At 38.0% G+C, this 19,323-nt stretch overlaps 3 protein-coding genes across 4 annotated transcripts; all 3 read right to left on the bottom strand.

Annotated features, from left to right (window-relative positions):
- Positions 1-363: 363 nt before the first annotated feature.
- LOC135071610 (myeloid differentiation primary response protein MyD88-A-like) lies at positions 364-5,761 on the bottom strand. Of its 2 annotated transcripts, none has more exons than XM_063965370.1 (6): positions 5,357-5,469; positions 4,684-4,860; positions 4,382-4,584; positions 3,898-4,075; positions 1,341-1,509; positions 364-650 (listed from the first exon to the last, which is right to left on the bottom strand). In XM_063965370.1, exons 1-6 carry the CDS (start codon positions 5,376-5,378, stop codon positions 389-391), a joined length of 1,011 nt encoding a protein of 336 aa, XP_063821440.1. In that variant the 5' UTR covers positions 5,379-5,469; the 3' UTR covers positions 364-388. The 2 variants fall into 2 exon arrangements, with proteins under 2 accessions (XP_063821440.1, XP_063821439.1); XM_063965369.1 differs by having other exon boundaries at positions 365-650; positions 4,684-4,901; positions 5,357-5,761.
- Positions 5,762-6,022: 261 nt separating this feature from the next.
- On the bottom strand, positions 6,023-14,627 carry LOC135071618 (myeloid differentiation primary response protein MyD88-A). Its single transcript, XM_063965380.1, has 6 exons — positions 14,312-14,627; positions 13,730-13,947; positions 11,235-11,431; positions 10,089-10,254; positions 9,231-9,390; positions 6,023-7,919 (listed from the first exon to the last, which is right to left on the bottom strand). Exons 1-6 carry the CDS (start codon positions 14,443-14,445, stop codon positions 7,655-7,657), a joined length of 1,140 nt encoding a protein of 379 aa, XP_063821450.1. The 5' UTR covers positions 14,446-14,627; the 3' UTR covers positions 6,023-7,654.
- Positions 14,628-14,997: 370 nt separating this feature from the next.
- Positions 14,998-19,209, bottom strand: LOC135071608 (uncharacterized). Its single transcript, XM_063965367.1, has 4 exons — positions 19,043-19,209; positions 18,574-18,685; positions 16,136-18,435; positions 14,998-15,986 (listed from the first exon to the last, which is right to left on the bottom strand). The coding sequence occupies exons 2-4, from the start codon at positions 18,659-18,661 to the stop codon at positions 15,111-15,113; spliced, it is 3,264 nt and encodes a 1,087-aa protein (XP_063821437.1). The 5' UTR covers positions 18,662-18,685; positions 19,043-19,209; the 3' UTR covers positions 14,998-15,110.
- Positions 19,210-19,323: the final 114 nt, after the last annotated feature.

The following is a 19,323-nucleotide window of genomic DNA, read 5'->3' as shown; positions in this document are numbered from 1 at the left end:
AAGCATGGATGGCCGCACGTTCCGCAGTGCACTCCGCGGCGAACGCCCGCTACCAGCCGCTGGTATGTAAAGGGCCCAAGACTGGCTGATGGAAAAATTCAATCATTGGATAAATCCAGTTTATTCTGTAACCTATTATTGGTACCGTTTGAAAGAGCACGTAAAGCACTTTCAGGATCAGTAACCAGTTTTTCGATATCTTGTATAGTTTAGAAATAATCGAGTGAGATCACTTATCGTTTCCACCCTGTATAAATATTTTATCATAAAATAATGTATTTCTTGAGTACTTAAAAAAAGTTAAACCTGGTCGGAATTAAAAAAACAATGCATACCAACACAACATTGGTCAAAACTTATTAGATCAAACAGCAAAGTTATGTAGTATTCAATCAGTATTCTTTTTGCCTGTGAAGAATTTCATCATTTTCGTCACTGTTGTTGTCCGCTTCTTCCCTTGAGTTTGGGAACTTGTCTGACTGTCCGAACTAGAGGATTCTGAGTCATTGAGCTGTTCCACATGCAGTGCGTTGGACACTGAGTAGCCATTAAATATATTTCTTGAGTTGAGAAAATCGGCATCATCGTCGGCTATTTCGGAGATGATTGGCAAGGAATAACTTGAAGAAATTTCATTATTTTCATTTGTTCTGAAACATAAATTATCATTTCTCTAATTATCTGTTTGGAAAAGGAATTTATCTAGGCTTAAATAGGCTTTTTATTAAAAAAGCAAGTTTCGAGACCATCCTATTTTATTCATTACGTCTGCTAAGTGTGAAACTGAAGCTAGGAAATAGAGATCTTTGACAATTTCAAGGTCAATTATTATAATAGTTCCATGTCCTATGTAATCAATGAATCACACTGGTAGTGTTTAGTGCTCCTCCATACTTCGTTCGTTCGATTCAGCCGAATGAATGTCCACTGCTGGACAAAGGCCTCCCCCAAAGATTTCCACAAAGACCGGTCCTGCGCCGCCCGCATCCAAGCACCTCCCGCGACCTTAACCAGATCGTCGCGGCGTCGGTCCGCATAGTGGGGGGCCTGCCCATACTTTGTCGGCCGTTTGGTGTAGTGGTTCGAAACGGACTACTATCCCGGAGGTTGCGGGTTCGATTCCCACACAGTACAAACATTTGTGTGCATGAACATATTTGTTTGTATTGGACTGGGTGTTTTCTATGTATAATATGTATGTATTTACAAAAACAAAAGTATTTAAGTATGTTTATATCCGTTGTCTAGTACCCATAGTACAAGCTTTGCTTAGTTTGGGACTAGGAGCGTAGTGTAAAATGTCCAAGGATATTTATTATTATTATATTATTATTACTTACTCAGAAAATTTAATCTTGCCAAGGGTCTGGGCAAGCTGGTCCCAGAAGTCGTAGGGCACCCACTCGTCTTCCTCGTAGACCAGTTGGTGGTAGTTGGCCAAGTGGTGGGAGGACGGCGGTTGGCACTTGCGGTAGATCACCGGGATTATATTGCGCCTCACGTTCCACTCTAGGGAAGAAAAGGGATAGAAGGATATTCAGTTCTGCTAAGATAGCACGCGGTATCGTGACATGACAAGGGAGTAATTAAACTATGAACGGTCGAAATTGATGATCAGTGGTCATTGTGGTCAACCCACATTCAATAAAAACAACGCCTATTTGAAAACTTGATTTTCAAGAATGCTTCTATGTTTTCGAGATCAGATTTGTAAACTATTTTGGTCACTTTCTGTTTCGTCACTTAACCAAACGTCAGGAAAATTGTGTTTATTGAAGTCAGTATCCTTAACCCTGCCGGTATATAGAAAACCATTTTACATTCGTATGAATCTTATGTTAACTCAGTAAAGTTAACCTAAATATGGCGTCAACAATACAGCCACTATCAAGTAAAGGTTTAACCGCTTGAGTCCCAGACGGCATTCATTAATGTCATAACTATAGTGTCCGACCGAAGCTTCGGCTTCGGCTTCGGCTTCGGCCACCTTCGGCCAAAAAGTCCACCTTCGGCAAAACATTCGGCTTCGGCATAAGCCCGGCTGCCGAGATTAAACGAACTGTTACGAATGTCATGAGGCGGCGGGGAGTCACTGTCAAAATATCACATTGCATGCATCAAAACAAGTTCGTACGTGTTTTTAAACGAGTGTTTTGTTTTGAATTTGTGCTTATCTTTTAAATTGTGATAGATTAGTGTTGATTTACAAGTGAACAAGTGAAAAGGACAATCCTCACGTAAGCATTTGTTTAGTATTTAGTAAGAAATCAATAGGTACCTATTTTGTATACGGTAGTTATTATGAGTTAATAGAAATTTTCTATTAGTAACGACTTAATGATATACATATTTAGTAAATGAATGAATTAGGATCGTTCATGTTTTTCTCATTAATGTTTTGAGTTTTTATTTTAGAACTTAATATCATTTCTAGTGTATATTAGGTTTATTACACTTAAAAACTTAGGTACTTACACACGCGATATCCTCCGTGTTTAGGGCTTTGGAGGAGCTGATATTTAACATAGGTTTGGATTTGTATGTTATACTCTCATAGGTAATTATTATAATTTCTATTGGATATAGTTTGTTAGGAAATGTTTATTTTGTTGTTAGAATCATTTCATAGTTCCAAATTAATAAATTGGATTTCCAATTTAAAATTAGCTGTATAAAGACTAGGTATTTACTGTTTGAGTTTTAATTTATTGTCGTATTCATATTGTATATGCAGTGTTGGGCTTAGTTTGGAGCTTAATGAATGTAGTTGAAGAAACAAATAGGTATTTATTATATTTTTTTATTATTTCAGGTACGTGATGGCATCTACGGGTCCTATATGGGAATACTTTACAAAAAACAATGATATTGATAAAGCAACTTGTAAAATATGTAACAAGTCTTTGTCTCTTGGTAGCACCTTACCAAAAAAACAAACAACAACTAATATTAAAAATCATTTGGCAAAACTTCATGAAAATGAATGGGCAGCTTATTATAAGAAAAATGAAAATCGCCAGAGCTTGATGAAAAAAAAGTCGGAGTCTTCTGGCCCTTCGCAAATTAAAAAGAAAAAAAATCAATCTCAAACTACTTTACAAGAAATCATTGAAAAAAAAATTGCGCCGCCGTGGCCTGATAATCACCCTATATCATCACGTATTGATAAGAGTATTATGGATCTCATTATCGTCGACATGCTGCCATACAACCTTGGTGAAGGAGAAGCATTTCAAAGGCTCCATCTGAATGACCCTGACACTCCGTCCAGGTATAGGAAAAAGTCTGAGAAATACTTCAGAACGACTTTAATGCCAGAAACGTACGAAAAAGTAAAAGGTAAAGTCATACTTCTCCTACAAAAAGCTGAATGGGTCAGCTTTACTACTGATATTTGGAGTAATCCAGCAAAGACCTGTTCGTTGCTAATTTATTTTATTTTATTTATTAGACTAATAATATTAGTCTAGTTTTGGTCTAGTCCAGTAAAACAAAGACCTGATCTAATTGTAATTTGTGAAATTATTCATAATAAAGAAATGATTACTTTTACCAGTAGGTAAATCACAAACTTTTATTAATCTCTAAACCAACCATCTCTTTGATATATCATAAACTTCTTTATAAGACAGTCAATATAAACCTTCAATATTGAGGTTTTGAAATAATTTTAATATTAATTGTAGCTTGTAGACAATATTGAACAAAATAATTGACTGAGTGCTGAGAGAATATAAACCTTCGGCTTCGGCTTCGGCCGAAGGTCGTGGCGATAGCCGATTAATCGGCTTCGGCTTCGGCTTCGGCCAAAAATACACCTTCGGTCGGACACTACATAACTATTGATTTATCTATTGTGTCTAGATTCGCGGGCCTTGAAGGATTAATGAATCTTACCAATGCCAATGCCGTTGCCCTGCGCGTAGTACGCGTAAAAGAAACTATCAGCACTGACGAGGAAGTCGGGCGAGTAGACCAGGATGATGCGATGGCAGCGCTCCGTGATGAACTGAGCGATCGGCCCGTACCGCTTGAGCGAACCGGGCTCGACGTCCAAGTCATACTCGGTGCATAGCTACGGAATTACACATACATAAATAAATATGCGCCTGAAAAGAAAATGTACCATCCTAGACTGCATCTCACTTAACACCAGGTGCGATTGCGGTCAAATACCTGCCTTGTCTAGCATAAAAAAAAAATTATACTTTTCAAGTAGTTTTAGATGTCTGCCAGAAGGGCGGGGCCCACCCACTAAAACCCGACAGTGTCATCCGCTGCTGTGTCGGATGTCCTAGCTAGTATTACCAAGTCCAGGATAGATTTATTGCCCAGGATACATTTATCAATAAATAGCTCTTTCATATTTTTTCGTTTTAACCTTAAATCCCAATGCTTTCATCCGAGATAGAATCTCTCGAACAAACTCCCAGTCCTCGTGGGCGAAAAGCACATACGCATGGTAGTAATGAGAAACGCCGTCCCTTCTGTCATCGTATGTGATGATCTTGTTATTGTTCCCGTTAACTCTGTCTTCTAGAATTCCATTCTCATTTCCAAATTCATTTTGATAAACTGTGGGTGCTGAAAAGTTATAATAATTATGATCAGGTAGGTTCTTTTCTTGATTTAAGTCAATAACTTTGGCAAAAAAATAATGATGGCACAAATCATTGAACTCACCAATAAGTTGGCCAAGATTCGCAAGTTCGATAATATCGTCGTATAAATCAAATCTGTCTAGCCGTGTCAAGTAGTCGAAGAGAGTCTGCAGCGTGGCGGTACCGTCGCCCCTCTTCACCCAAATATCCAAGAGTCTGCCAGCCTTGTCTGGGCTCTCCCCTATGCTGCGTGCCACCTCTGAGGATATTTGCAACAAGTATGCTAAACCTCTCCAATCTCTGTTTAAAAAGAGCATTTAGAAATATTTAGGTATGACATTATTTGTAGGTGTAAGAAAACACAAAACAGTGGCACAGGAGACCTGCTTTATGTAGTAGGCTTGGAAGAATTTATTCGTCCAAGGTAGCAGGTCTCGATTGGCGGGAAAGTGAGTTTTGTTTTCTTTTCCGAATATTAGATAATAATGTATAATAAGTGTTCGCCGTCGCATGCAAATTAAACAAAACAGTGTAATATCACTTTAAATTATCTTAAGAAGTCGGCGTGAGGCCTCAGAAAAGTGAAAGTCAAGATTAGCGGTGGAAGAATATCGTCTAATATTCTTATTATTATAAAAACTACATCATTACTTGAATAAACAAGAATTGGTTTAATAAGTAACTTGACATTGGCTCTTACGCTAACCTCACGGAAGTTCCTGAATTAATGTTAAATTAATGTAACTTCATTTTACCTGGGAAGATTATTGGGACCATCAGTCGTTATTACACGTCTAGTATTCAACAAATCCGACACCAATGTCCTAAACTCGTAGCTAAACGACGATAAAGGTACCGCCGAGGCATCAATGGCATCGCCCATAACTTCGAACGTTTATTAAAACACTTGTTTATTGCACTTTTGAACATAAAATCACGTAGCTTATTAATAAGTTTTACTATTCAAGTAGGATCAAATGGAATTCCCAAGTGAGCCATCAGTAGCATCATCACACTAAACAAAACCGGTCTCGTCATTTCAAGGATGTTTTTGTTTTTAAATACAAGTTTTACGGCTTTGAATATTTCCTCCATACATCTCAAATAATTTTCCTCTATAATTATAAAGCTTCTCGCACAAAACCTCTCAAGAACGTTGTTTGTAATGTTACACACCTTTAGCTTTTTACGTTTAGAGCCAAAAGGTTGCTCTTGAAACGCATCGTTATCTCGTTTCCTATTGTTTAAACAGGTGTCTACTCGTATTTAGAGACAAGAAAGTTTCATTCCTTATATTTACTAAAAAAAAAATAGGGATATCGTGGGGTTGACCCTACGGAGTATGACACAAAACCATGATTTCCATTCATCATAATCACTCCGTCCATTAAGATCATCACCATATTCCGGTTTTCTTACAAAAAGTCTTTTGTAGGTTTTAAAATGTTTGTATTCGCTGTGAATCATTATAAAATATTTTTTTAAATATATTCAATTATAAATTGTTTTCAACTTTGATAACATTACATTTGGCACATTATCTTCAACAGACTAGCATTGCTAACGACAGACTGCGTAGATTTTCAGCTTGTTGCGTAGAAAACACAGTTCCCTGATATGCCAAAATAAAAAGAGCACTATTATGAAAAAAAGAGAATGTACCAAAATCCTGTTTTAATAAAAGTAACACAATATGACAAAAACATTTTAGAATATAATAACTTTATCAAAAAAAAAACAGACATCTACTTTCACTAAAATTTTACAATTAAATCTAGGAATCTTAATTTAAATTTATAAAACCACCAGTGTAAAAGTTGTATACTGACTGACCTTTTTAAAATCTCAGAAAAGTTTATAACATTATTAGGTATAGTAAAAACTATAAAAAATATAACTTATTTGTATTTATACTATACTAGCTACTTAAAATCTATTTTGAATAACAACAAAAACGCCATGCGTTAATAACCCACTCTATGGTTTTATAGTGCTTATAGCACCATATTGTTAATACATACAACATTTGAATAATTTCATTTGTTACAAATGGAATGATAGATTTTATTAATTTTAGTGGAACCACCGCATTTGACATTTGAAAGTAATTTTCGTTTGCCCTCTTCAAGCAAAAATATTGAACTTTCACTAACCGTCTTAAAATATTTCTCATACTGACTTATCGTCATTTTGGACCAATTTTCCTCATGCTCAGTGATTCATCCGGCGTCATTCACCAGTTTGTTGGCAATTTTTAGCTTTTATCTTGTTATTCAGTTCGTGTTATCTTGTGGGCTATTATTCCCACGCTAGTTTATCTCCAAGTCGCGCACATGTCAACGGATGCGACCTAACGAAGCTCCATCGAAAACAAAAGTATTGCTCTACTTGTTCGTTATCTGGAAGGAATTGCCTTCAGCGATAACACCGCCTAATAGAATATTTCAATAACAAATTATAGAATAATCTCATGCTATTGTACATACAATCCAGCAAATTATCTAATAAACCGAGACACTTAATATTAACCAATTCGATCTTATGCGGCCACTGAACCATATAACTGTCTGTGCCTTGCTCAATTATTTTAAATTGCGTCAATATCTTTAAATCTATTATCTAAGTTTATCTTTTAGTACATGGTCAATCGTAACTGATGGCACGTGCTTGCCAGATTCGAGCGAATCGCTACTAGTATCGATACGGTGACCTATCTTATCACCTATCATCGTGAACGCAATGATTCTCTGGTAGTGAGGGTTACAACATTTTAGGTTGAGCAGGATATGTCCATTCTAAAAAAGGCCAAACGAAGACCAAGTACATTGAGCGTTCAATGCTGTATAAAATAAAAGCACGAAATAATTGCTCGCGATCTTCATCTATGTGGAATAGAGGAAGAAGGCCGATGGTATACGAGTTCAGAATCAAAACTTCTGACTTATCGTCAAGTCAATAGCTTGATAGTCATTTCTCATTACGCTAAAACAACTTGAAAATAATTTGTGCATACAACAATAGCACACGGCAGTGTCTAAATCACATTTCAATACTCAGCTGTACACTTTCTTTTTTCCTGAGAAGAATCTCATCACTTTCTGCAACCCTTTCTTCTTCACTGGTGTTTGGGAACTGGCCTGGCTTTCCGAGCTCAATGATCCTGAGTTCCTGAGTTGGGATATGTCCACCTCTAGTGTGTTCATATCGGAGACTGAGTAGCTGCTAGACATAGTTTTAGTGTTGAGGAAATGGACATTATCGTCGGCTGGCAGCTCAGTGATGGCCAATGTTGATTGGGTTGAGGTAATTCCGTTTGCTCTGAAATAAAATTGAGATGTTTTATAATGCAATGCAGTAGGTTTTCACCACCCTATTAAAAACATCTGGAATTTTGGATATCTGTATAGGTTGTAAAGGCTAGTTGGTAGTAGCAGGCCTGTTCATCTCCGCGAGTTTACATCGAAAACAAAACACGCACGATGGCCCACCTACAGGATACTATTCGACAAGGCCTCACATACGAGCGAACATTGACTCACGCACGCGCAATAAAGAAAATGGTGTACTAAATACTGTGCAGTATTTAACTGCCTAAATAATAATAAAAACACAGAATGTACTTTTTTAAGTTGCCTCAAGACAGTGAGAAGTAAATAAGTAGTTAATATTATTCATGACAATTCATGCTAAATCATGTATTTCCTCCGCCATTTTCCACAGTTTGGCACCTCACGTCACATCATTTTACCAAAGTTAGCCCTATAGCTTCGGCGCAGTGCCGATCACTGACGTTTGTCAACAAAATGGTGCTTGACTCTTGAGACAGGCTAAATTACACCATATTGTTAATGACATTGAGCATACATTTTTTAAATACCTTTGCGAAGTAAAACTTCTGTACGTAATACCACAGAATAATAATAGTACTACGTACAGAAGTTTTACTTCGCGAAGGTATTTAAAAAAATGTATGCTCAGTGTCATTAACAATATGGTGTAATTTAGCTTGTCTCAAGAGTCAAGCAAGTTTGTCAGAAGTTTTGTTGACAAACGTCAGTGATCGGTACTGCGCCGAAGCTATAGGGCTGACTTCGGTATAATGATGTGACGTGAGGTGCCAATCTGCAGAAAATGGCGGAGGAAATACATGATTTAGCATGAATTATCATGAATAATATTAACTACTTATTTACCTCTCAGTGTCTTCAGGCAACTTAAAAAAGCACATTCTGTGTTTTTATTATTATTTAGGCAGTTAAATACTGCACAGTATTTAGTACACCATTTTCTTTATTTTTTTCCATCATACACAAGAATACGCGTGCGTGAGTCAATGTTCGCTCGTATGTGAGGCCTTGTCGAATAGTACTCTTGTAGGGGGCAATCGTGCGTGTTTTGTTTTCGATGTAAACTCGCGGAGATGAACAGGCCTGGTAATACTTATTATTATTCTGAGTAGTTAGTAGGCTAGGTGACTATCTGGTGAAGGTCGTAGGAGATGCTTGGATGGTGGCGGCGTAGGACCGGTCTTTGTGGATATCCTTGGGGGAGGCCTTTGTCCAGCAGTGGACGTGATTCGGCTGAAACGAACGAACGAAAGGCTAGTAAAGTAAGTAAGTAAAGTCTTACCCAGGCAGTTTGATCTTGCCGAGGGTCTGGCCAAGCTTCTCCCAGAAGTCGTAGGGCGCCCACTCGTCCGGCTTGTACACCAGCCGGTGGTAGTACATCAGGTGATGCGGCAGCGTGCACTTGCGGTAGATGATCGGGATTATGTTGCGCTTGTTCGACTCTGTATTAAAACAAAATGCCAATGAGGGTTTCGCGATTGAAAAATCCGCCAGATGGCAATTCGTAGACAGGAGGTCCAAATGCTGCATGATTGGTTATTTTTGACATGACATTGACAGATATGTCAAAATCCACCAATAATGCAGCATTTGGACCTCCCGTCTACGTATTGCCATCTGGCGGATTTTTCAATCGCGAAAACCCTTATTAAAGACAAACCATGAGACTTGGTGTATCACGTCACAATAGAAACCGCAAGATCGCAGAAACATCACATGAGAGCCAATTCCAGTTTTACTATTAGTCACAGTGACGTCAATTGACGTCATAGAACTTAATGCGGTTTTAAATGCTGTTTTGTTTATATTCGTGACCTCACTGTGATACTTGAGACTTCACAGTTTGAGAATTGATTTGTTCAGTGATGCAAAGAAGTACGTAAAAACCTTGTGTATTAATTTATTTAAGGATAAAACTCCATAGGACATAATATAGGCGATTATCACACTGCGCCTCGCTCCGTCGCGGTACGCTGGACGACAGATTTAATCATTGTATGCAAGTACCTGTTTGTATAGAAAACACGCGCGGCACAACACACTGACAACGCGTCCGCGCGCGGGATTTTTTATATGAAATCACGCGGAGCGCGGCGCAGTGTGATAACCGCCATAGAGCTAAGTAATAATAGAGACTAACCAATGCCGACAGCCTGCGCGTAGTCCGAGTAGAAGCTGTTAGCCGGACTGACGAGGAAGTCCGGCGAGTAGACCAGGATGATCCGGTAGCAGCGCTCCGAGATCAGCTGCGCGACCGGCGCGTACTGCGTGCCGTAGCCCACGTCGATGTCGTACTCGGTGCATAGCTGCGGAATCATAATGTCCAATGAGGGCTATCGTTTTTATACTTAACAGTTGGCACCCCTGGCGATTGACAGGACCTCACTCTACAGTGGCGCCATCTTGATGAGTGCAAATGCGATAGTCCTCCTACCACTTTAGCGCTCACCAGTTGGTGCCACTGTCTTCGCTACTAGCAAGTGACAGGACCTTACTCTACAGTGGCGCTAACTGGTGAGCGCTAAAACAATAGCCCTCATTGCATTATTTTTGACATTCATAAGTGCCAAAATACTGGTCAAAAGTCTTTGGCTGATTTGAATGCGCATCAGTGCATGGCCAGGCTAAACACGCGGGCACGGCGTGTTGTTTTTTATGCAAAACAAGGCAGGTGTTCGGGATTCTTATAGATATCTACTCGATGAAGGAGACACTGTTTCGTGTTTCAGACGGTTTATTACTTGTTACAAGGAAATACATTAAAATTGCGTAGTTGCTCTGATGTGAACGATGCAAAAACAAAAGATGTGACAGCCGCGCGCGGGGGCCCAACGGGCGCGGGCGGTGGGGCACGCGGCGTAGTGATGTTCTTGTGAACAGCAGGTATTTGACCGCAATCGCACCTGGTCACAAGTGAGATGCAGATGGTACATATCTGATCTATAAGTGCCTATTTTTATATTTTCACTCTCGCCTTGAAAAAACCCAATATACAATTTCATATTACTCAAACATATGAAATTTTATTCGAGGGACCATCCATAGTGGCGTACGCACGCGTTTCATATGTTTGGTACAACGAGCCGCGCCTATGCAGTCTGGCCAGTGTTAGGTGTTGCCTAATTCATTCATATTGACAAGGATAAAGGATAGCAAAATATGTTCAATGTACATTCTATCTAGTAAGAATACATAGAGCAGGTGATTCTAGTTAGCTAAGATTTGAGGCAGTCATTTTCACAGTGTGAGTTCTTATCATTTTGTAGAACACAAGAAAGTTTTTTACCTTATATCCTAAAGCTTTCATCCGAGATAGAAGCTCTCGAACAAACTCCCAGTCCTTTTGGGCGAAAAGCACATATGCATGGTAGTAATGAGGAAATCCGTCTCTTCTATCATCGTATGTGATGATCATGCCATCATTCTTATTCCCATTGATTTTTGAAATTTCATTGCCAAACATAGACTGATCAATTGGTGTTGCTGAAAAATTAAAAATTAAATGAATACAGATTATTATAAATGTTACATTAAGTAATAATTAAGTATTCTAATCATTCATGTGCAGCTTGTCAAATAATAAAAGAGCAGAGGGCAAATGATAATGATGACAAACTTCTTCAATTTTTTTACTTATTAAATATTGTAATTAATCAATTCTATGCAGTGGCGGGGCAACAACTAAATTTGATGTGGGCAAGACAGATTTCGCGAGGCCCTGTTCTATGGCGACCTGAAGACGGATTTTATAAAATAATAAAAACAAACAAAACAATTAACACTGCCAAGTTTTTATTCATAAAAATACAAATTAGATTAATAAGTATTAAATGAAAAATTTTGGCGAACGATTACTAATAGGGAAATGAAGCAATCGATTTAAAATTTTGACAGTAGGTTTGTCTCGTGGTGGAATCGTGGCCATTAGTTTGTGTAGACTATCGGCCATTCGCAAATTGTTTAAACAATTGAAAAAAGCATTGTTTTTGTTATAACTAAAAAACTAAATTATTGTCTGAAATGAAAAATGTATTGAAACTTTTTTGTGAAAATTTGGAATGTCTACAAAATTGATTATTAACGTTTTTTTCGCATTTATGATAGTTTACGAGTTACTGACGAATTACGAGAAAATCAAACATTTTCAATGTACAAGTTCATGTGGAGGCTACGTACCGGAGAGCGCATCGTAGGACGTCCACCTACAAAGTGGACCGACGACCTCATAAAGCTAAGCAGGAAGGTGCTGTATGCAGGCCGCTACCAAGCGGTTATTATGAAAATCATTAGGGTACAGGCCTATGTTCAACAGTGGACGTCCTACGGCTGAAATGATGATGATGATGTTGATGATAAAATGTTGCTTTATTTAAATTCCTACGCTAAAAATTATCCATTTGTATTTAATGCGACTATGCAGTCCTAGTTTAACTATTACGAGAAAAACTAATTTTTGCAGTTTTCATACTAGTTGCTATTCAAGTAGCCATAAGAAAAAAATAATACAGAATACATAGGCTTGTGATACCTTTTTAGAATCTCAATTAACCAAGGAAGTTTTTAAGGTAATGGGCACGATGGTCTTCCTACATTTTTTTTACACGATGGCTGATCAAAAGTGCAAGACAATGAATTAATTTTTCCTTCTCTTCTGCAATTTCTTAAAATTTTCATACTTTCAAACTAGTTTGTTGAACTTTGATCTTTTCTTTTGATAGCCCAACTATCCCTTGTGATAAGGAAAAAAACTAGATTGAAAAGTATCCTCCTTTGTAGAAATGGCATGAGAAAAAGTAATCGCAGGTGTCAATTTTCTAAAAATGCACAAAAACTTAAAAATCTTGAAAACGGTGATATTTTTACTGGGGTCAAAAATGGACGTTAGGGAGATCATGGCGAGGCCTATCGATGGTTACAGGGTTATCCATTGTTTTTGGGACACCCTGTATGTAAGTACGAAGGACTCCCTATAATATTAATCGTATCGATGTACGCGCAGGTCATTTGCACACGCAGATATTATGTTGAAAACGGTAAGTGATACGGCAAAAATAATGGAATTTTGGGGACATTCCAGAGGAGAATGAATTCCGGCAGTACAAACGTTATGTATCAAAGAATTTGCGATATTCTGGAAAATCAACTGTAAACATCGTATAGTCCCGATTAATCGGGAAGTTTTTGTGATTTGCCATTAGGCAAGATGCCACCAAACCAGAATCACATCCATAACAAATAATATACTTTGCAGAGTCACACCCATCCAGAGTCGCACCCATTACGGCTTATTTTTGTTTTATTCTCGCTTTAAACATTTTTGAGTCGCGAGGCCCCTTGTACCGCGAGGCCGTAGGCGGTGGCCCACATCGCCCACGCTTAACGCCGCCTCTGATTCTATGAATTAAGCAATAAAATTGATAACCCTTTATCCTATTTGAAATTAGTCACAGCATTGATACATTATTTTCTTTGGTTAAATATTTATAATCGCAAATATATTTCTCTACATAAAAATATTTAAAGTAAAGTTAATAAGTACAGCCAAAATAAACAATTAACTTAAAAAAAATACATTAGAAAAACTGACAGATAAAAAAAATATTAATAAAGTTTATACAATCAGTGTAAACAATCAATCAAAAAAATGCTATCTTGATCTACACACATATAAATTTTACTAATTAATCTAATACTAAGGATTCAAATCTGATAAACAAAATAATTAATTTATAAGTTGTGTTAGGTACAATTATTTATCATATTTATAAATTTTATACTTACCAATAAGCCTACCAAGATTTGCAAGTTCAACAATATCATCGTATATATCATATCTGTCTAGCTGTGTCAGATAATCAAGTAAGGTTTCCAGTGTGGCTGTACCGTCCCCCCTCTGCATCCAAATGTCCAGGAGTCTGCTAGTCTTGTCCGGACTCTCACTTATACTACTCGCTAACTCTGATGATATTTGTAGCAAAAACGCTAAACCTCTCCAGTCCCTAAAAATAATTACATTAATTATCATTTAAGTTATTAACCTTATAAAATTAAGTTACAATTGAAGTTAATTCTGACGGTTATAATGTTATAGTTAATTGGTTAGTGTAAAATTATTCTGAAAGTGAAAAATATCATTTTTCAGAAAGTAGTCATCATTACCATAAGGGTTGTAAACTTGTAGTGAACTTTGATGCTATTTTCAAGCAAGGAGATTGGTATAATTCAAATACAACATTTAAAATTGGGATCATTGTATATTTTCAACTAATTTAGAGACATGATTTGATTGAACAATCAGGTGTCGAGTGCAAGTTCATCATGACCTTGCTGTTTCTTTTTATGAAATACCATGGAAATAATTACCTGGGTAATTTATTAGGGCCATCAGTCGTTATTACACGTCTTGTATTCAACAAATTCGATACCAGTGTCCTGAATTCATAGCTCAGCGACGACAAGGGTATTGAGACATCTAAATCCTCCTCCATGGGTTCCATCGCTCACTATGATTAGTCTGATGGAATTTTGAACATAGACTTCTGGAGTGTTGGCTCCTAAATTTCCCTACAAATCTATTATCATTTCATTTCCTTGTAATTATTACATTTGACCACAATGTAACAAAAAAACACAAACTCGACGAAGATCTGAGAACTTGATTGATAAACACCACCACAGATAAAAAATATTTTGCATTGACTGACATCTGTCAACTGGCAGTAGTGACGCCAGTTTTCACAGTAGGAATACTAGGCTTATCACTTGAATTAAAAAAAAATAGGAATTAATGCATGCATGAAGGTTTGTTTCTTTGTCTACGATAGAAGGGAAGACTAGACTCAGCCTCCCCCTCATGGACACGGAGGTATTTTACTACTAGGTTGACATAGCGCACAAAGTACCTAGGTTCTGCTAGAACTACAGACACCTGCTATTGCTTTCTAGAATTCTAGATTATCATCCTCCATTAACGCAGGAAGCTCCGCGGCTATTTACTATGCCTGTTCTCTTTTTTTTAGTATGTACCTATCAACAATAAAACAAAAAAGTGTTTTAAACCACATTCTTAAAAACATTTAACGTAAATACAGAACATAGACACGCACCGTACAATTTCACTTCATTTACTTAACACGGCATATTTTTAAACATCACAACACACTTAGAAAAACATTCGGGGGCGGAACATCATCGGGGGCTCGCCGTAACTTGATTTATCTTTCCCGAGAAGGGTCCTCACGATCAAATTCCGAGGAGAGAAAGGGTTCCTCTTGTAGAACAACTTTTTCAGCATCGCGTTTCTCATTTTAATGTCTCCTTCAGCTAGTTGTTTCTGAGTCTTATAGGAGAACGTTGGTGGGTTGTCAAGTTGGTTCACCTTGGCCTGTAAGTTCTTCCAATTGAAAAGAGGGGGACGATTGTTATTTTTATTACTATCCTTAGCCGTTTGGGTGGTTCCGGTCCTTTGCTGATCATGTTTCTGCGTGACTGGGTACGTAGGCCCTTGCACTTTCTTGGAGAACTTTTTGAAGAATGTCATCTTCCTTTCGCTCTGCGTTCCTATACTTTTTACCTCTATCTCTTTCAGACACAATGGGACTTGGGGTTGGTTATGAGTATGGTGTTGATGTCCCTCATAAGGATGTGGGTAAGGAGGAGCAGAAGGGCGATGGTGTTTGGACGCATAATTGGCAGCAGCTTCCCGTTGGTGTTGCAGTTGTTGAGCGTGGTAATGATGGTCATATGAAGCTTGCATCGGATTTACATGATTAAGGTGATCTGGGCAGCCAGCATGGCAGCCGTAAGAGTGAGGGAACTCTGGCGGTGGTGGGTAGTGAGTGCTTGGCTGTGGTGGTCTATTGTAGTAGTCCTGCTGATGCACCATATAGTTGAGAACTTCTTGGCGGAAAGGTGGCTTTTTGGCATTCACTTCGACTTCCATAGTGCTCTCGCTCTCGCTTAGTTCTTCTATAACATCCTTTTTCTTTTTGAATAGGCCAAAAGATCGCAACACCTTTGCAAATCTGTTCTTCTTTGGCTGAAAATAAAAAACGTTTTTTTTTTCTATTTTGCAATTATTTAAACAATTTAGGCTAGTTTAGGCAGTTATTTCTAAATGCAAAACAGGCAAATGTATTAGTGTATAAAATATCAATTTTATCTATTCTGCAATAAAATTATATTTACCTTTTTAACCGTATTGGATTCACTGCTAAATTCTGACTCGGATCCTGTCGCAGTCGCTTCAAGACTGAGCCTCTCAAGGATGGTATCTGAGTAACTAGGGTTAGTCCGACTATATGAAGTATCTGACAAAAACCTGGAGCCTATGGCCTCACAACTCTTGGAATAGCACTTAATCTTCCGAGTTTCAACTTGGGCATCGTGTTTGGAAAGTTTTGAACTTCCACCAACACTCCGTGATGTTAGCATTTTGGTGTCGTTAGTTTTTGCTGGCTCAATGCCAGACTTCTCGCGGATATCCCTCCGTCGACTGCTAGTTGGGCTTTGGGTGACGAATTTGTAAATCTCTTTGATCAGCTCGTCGGTCTCATTGTTCTTGATATTATTAGCAGATTCCTTTGGTGATTGGGAATTCTTAGGAAAAACGTCTTCTTTAGCATTATTCGTACACGATGCGCAAGTGTAACTTGGACTGGGCATAATATAACCGTTTTGTACGCAATTCATTGGGCATACGGGAAGCACAGGATAGCAACATGGACTTGCAAATGGAGGCATAAAAGGAGATGGAATGCTACATTGTGGCATACTGTAGTTGTTTACGCTGTGGCCACTGTTCGGCATCATTGTTGCATTCAATTTGGCACTATCCTGACGAAATTCATTAAGGCATTTATCACCAGTTTTAGTTATATCGGAATTATCACATTGCGATACAGTTGTTTCCTTTTTTATTTCTTGAAGGAAACACTGAAGAATGTCTTTGATTTCGCTTAAGGCTTTGTCTGTTTTATCCGTTGATGAATCAGTTTCTTGGGTTTTGTTAAATGCGCTATCATTCGTCATGTTGATTGCCTCGGTATTATAAATTGGTGATTGCAGACTACTCATTGTACCTGCATCTTGCTGAATATGGTTATCATTGGGGTGATTTTTGGATGATTTACATTTTTGTTTACCTTTATGAGTATCTACCACTTCTGATGATTCGTTAGTTACGTAATGATCAGATTGATCTGGATTTTTCTTAGACCTTTTAAGTGAACAATTTCTTTGTTTTTTGTATAATATGTAATCTTCAAATTCATCGAAATATTGGGCTTTTAAATTTAGACGTGGCCGTTGTGTTCGAGGAGACGGCGGAACTTCTTTATAATATCCATAAGGTGTCATGGATTCAGCTGTAAACTTTCTTCTTGACTTAGGACTCGATTTTTCTTTTACAGGTACAATATCGTATTGTGTAGAGTCATTGTAAATATCTGTATGTTTTCGATTATGCCTATGACGTGTGTTTCGTTTGGAACTATAAAGGCGGGTGTCGCATATGCTATGCATATCGTTGAGTTCATGTTCGTACTCGTATCTAGATTTTTTATGGCCATCAATACAGCAAGAACATAATTCTGAACCTTCCTGAATGTTTTCGCGGAGCGAAAATTCCTGGTCCCGACAAACAGGTGCTGAAAACTGACTTATCTCTGATTCTCGGTGGCCAAACATTTTCATAGGTCTGTACTGTCGTTTAATAATATCTGCAATGAATTCCTGGTCTAAGTCTCTAGTTGCATTTCTCTTCGGTTTGTTTCTGTGTCGCCCTTCATGATGGTCATAATATGCCCTGTCAGGATTATTGCGTCTAATCGAATCTTTGTGTTTCCTGACCTTTGTTTCTACGGGAACAGGTTGGACGTATTCTTCGACATAGTCTTCCTCGTAACAACGTTCAGCATCCCGGGAGTTCTTACGTTGACCAGACCGAGGGTCAATGAGGGAATGATAGCTCGTAGAATAGGACGACACAAAATTTTCATATACCGAACGTGTCTTGCGTTTCCGTAGGTTGGGATTGCTGTCATCCTTTGTGTTTAATCTGTTGTCTAGTTTGCTCTTCTTTTTCTTTATTTTTGGTTCTCTATAATAACCTTGAGCTGCCATGTCATCGGCAACTTTTACGTCTTTGCCTTTGGAGTCATGATAAACTTTGCCAAAAGAGTCGCTGTCATCAGACTTTCTGTAATGGCTTTCGGATGTTTTATACAAGAGTTTAGTTTCAGCCCCGTGACCGTGTTTGGTGGATGATATTTCAGTTTGTTCTTTCAATGAAGAGAGTTCATGTCGGTCGGCGGCGGAGACCAGCGTCTCCGAATCTTTTCTGGAGCTGCTCTCGAGGCAGACTAAATCGCGGCAATGCTTGTTCACTTCGCTGAGCTGCTGCTCTATGCCCACTATCTTGTGCTTTAAATCTGAGACATTTATCGCTATACTGGAATTTATTTTGATGTCAGGCTGTGACGAACTACCTGTAATTGGAAAATTATGTATTATTTGCATTTCATGTCGTTCATCTGTCAGTAAAACTATGAGAAGAAAAAAACAAACGATTGTTTTTATTGATAGATATGATCACAAGTAACAAATACGCAAAGTGGGTGTATTACCTAAAGCCCGTCGCAAGAAATCCTTTATGGCCCGGTACCGTCGCTTGGTGCGGGGCGAGATGCGGCGGCGCGGGGTGCGGAGGGTCATTACCAGTCCTCAGCCCAGCGACGCCTGCGCATGCATTGGAAGTTTAAGCACTGACTATACTATGAATTGCGTCACACACTAAAAGCCAAAGGACGTCGTTATGCTGTTGAATGAGTTTTGATGTTTGATTGATGAAAATTGGAGGTTTGAATCAATCAGATTTAGATCATTAATGCAGAGTGATTCTGTGCTTCAGTAGGCATGAAACATGATTTTATGAAAATACCTACTGTTTCATAGATTTATTAATGAGATGAGAAGTCGAGGACAGAAGTAAATATTCTTACTTCTACGAGTATGTAGGACCTACATAAATCGATACTAGCAATTACGTAAGCAAGGTAAAAAATACTTATGCAGTTAGGATCATCTGAGATTTACCTTTATTCTGTACCGAAAGTTTACCCGTAATGTAAATGTGATCCATCGTACGAAAACATTTCCATATTTTTACTTCCGTCTGAAAAATTACCAAGACAGTTGCGCTTAAAGTTAATTTTATTTTAATTAAAATAGTAAAATATAACAAACGTTTGACTTTTGAATTTCATTTGACTTTTGTCGCTTTTTTTACTTTACGTAAAATTTTAGTTTTCATTGCCCGCCAGTATTTTTGTTTATTACAACTTTTTAAGTGATAACCATTTTATATTTTATTATAT

Source organism: Ostrinia nubilalis, chromosome 5, assembly GCF_963855985.1.
Source record: "Ostrinia nubilalis chromosome 5, ilOstNubi1.1, whole genome shotgun sequence".
NCBI classification, from domain to species: domain Eukaryota; kingdom Metazoa; phylum Arthropoda; class Insecta; order Lepidoptera; family Crambidae; genus Ostrinia; species Ostrinia nubilalis.
The sequence above is the reverse complement of the archived record's forward strand: the minus strand, read 5'-3'. Positions and strand labels throughout refer to the sequence as shown.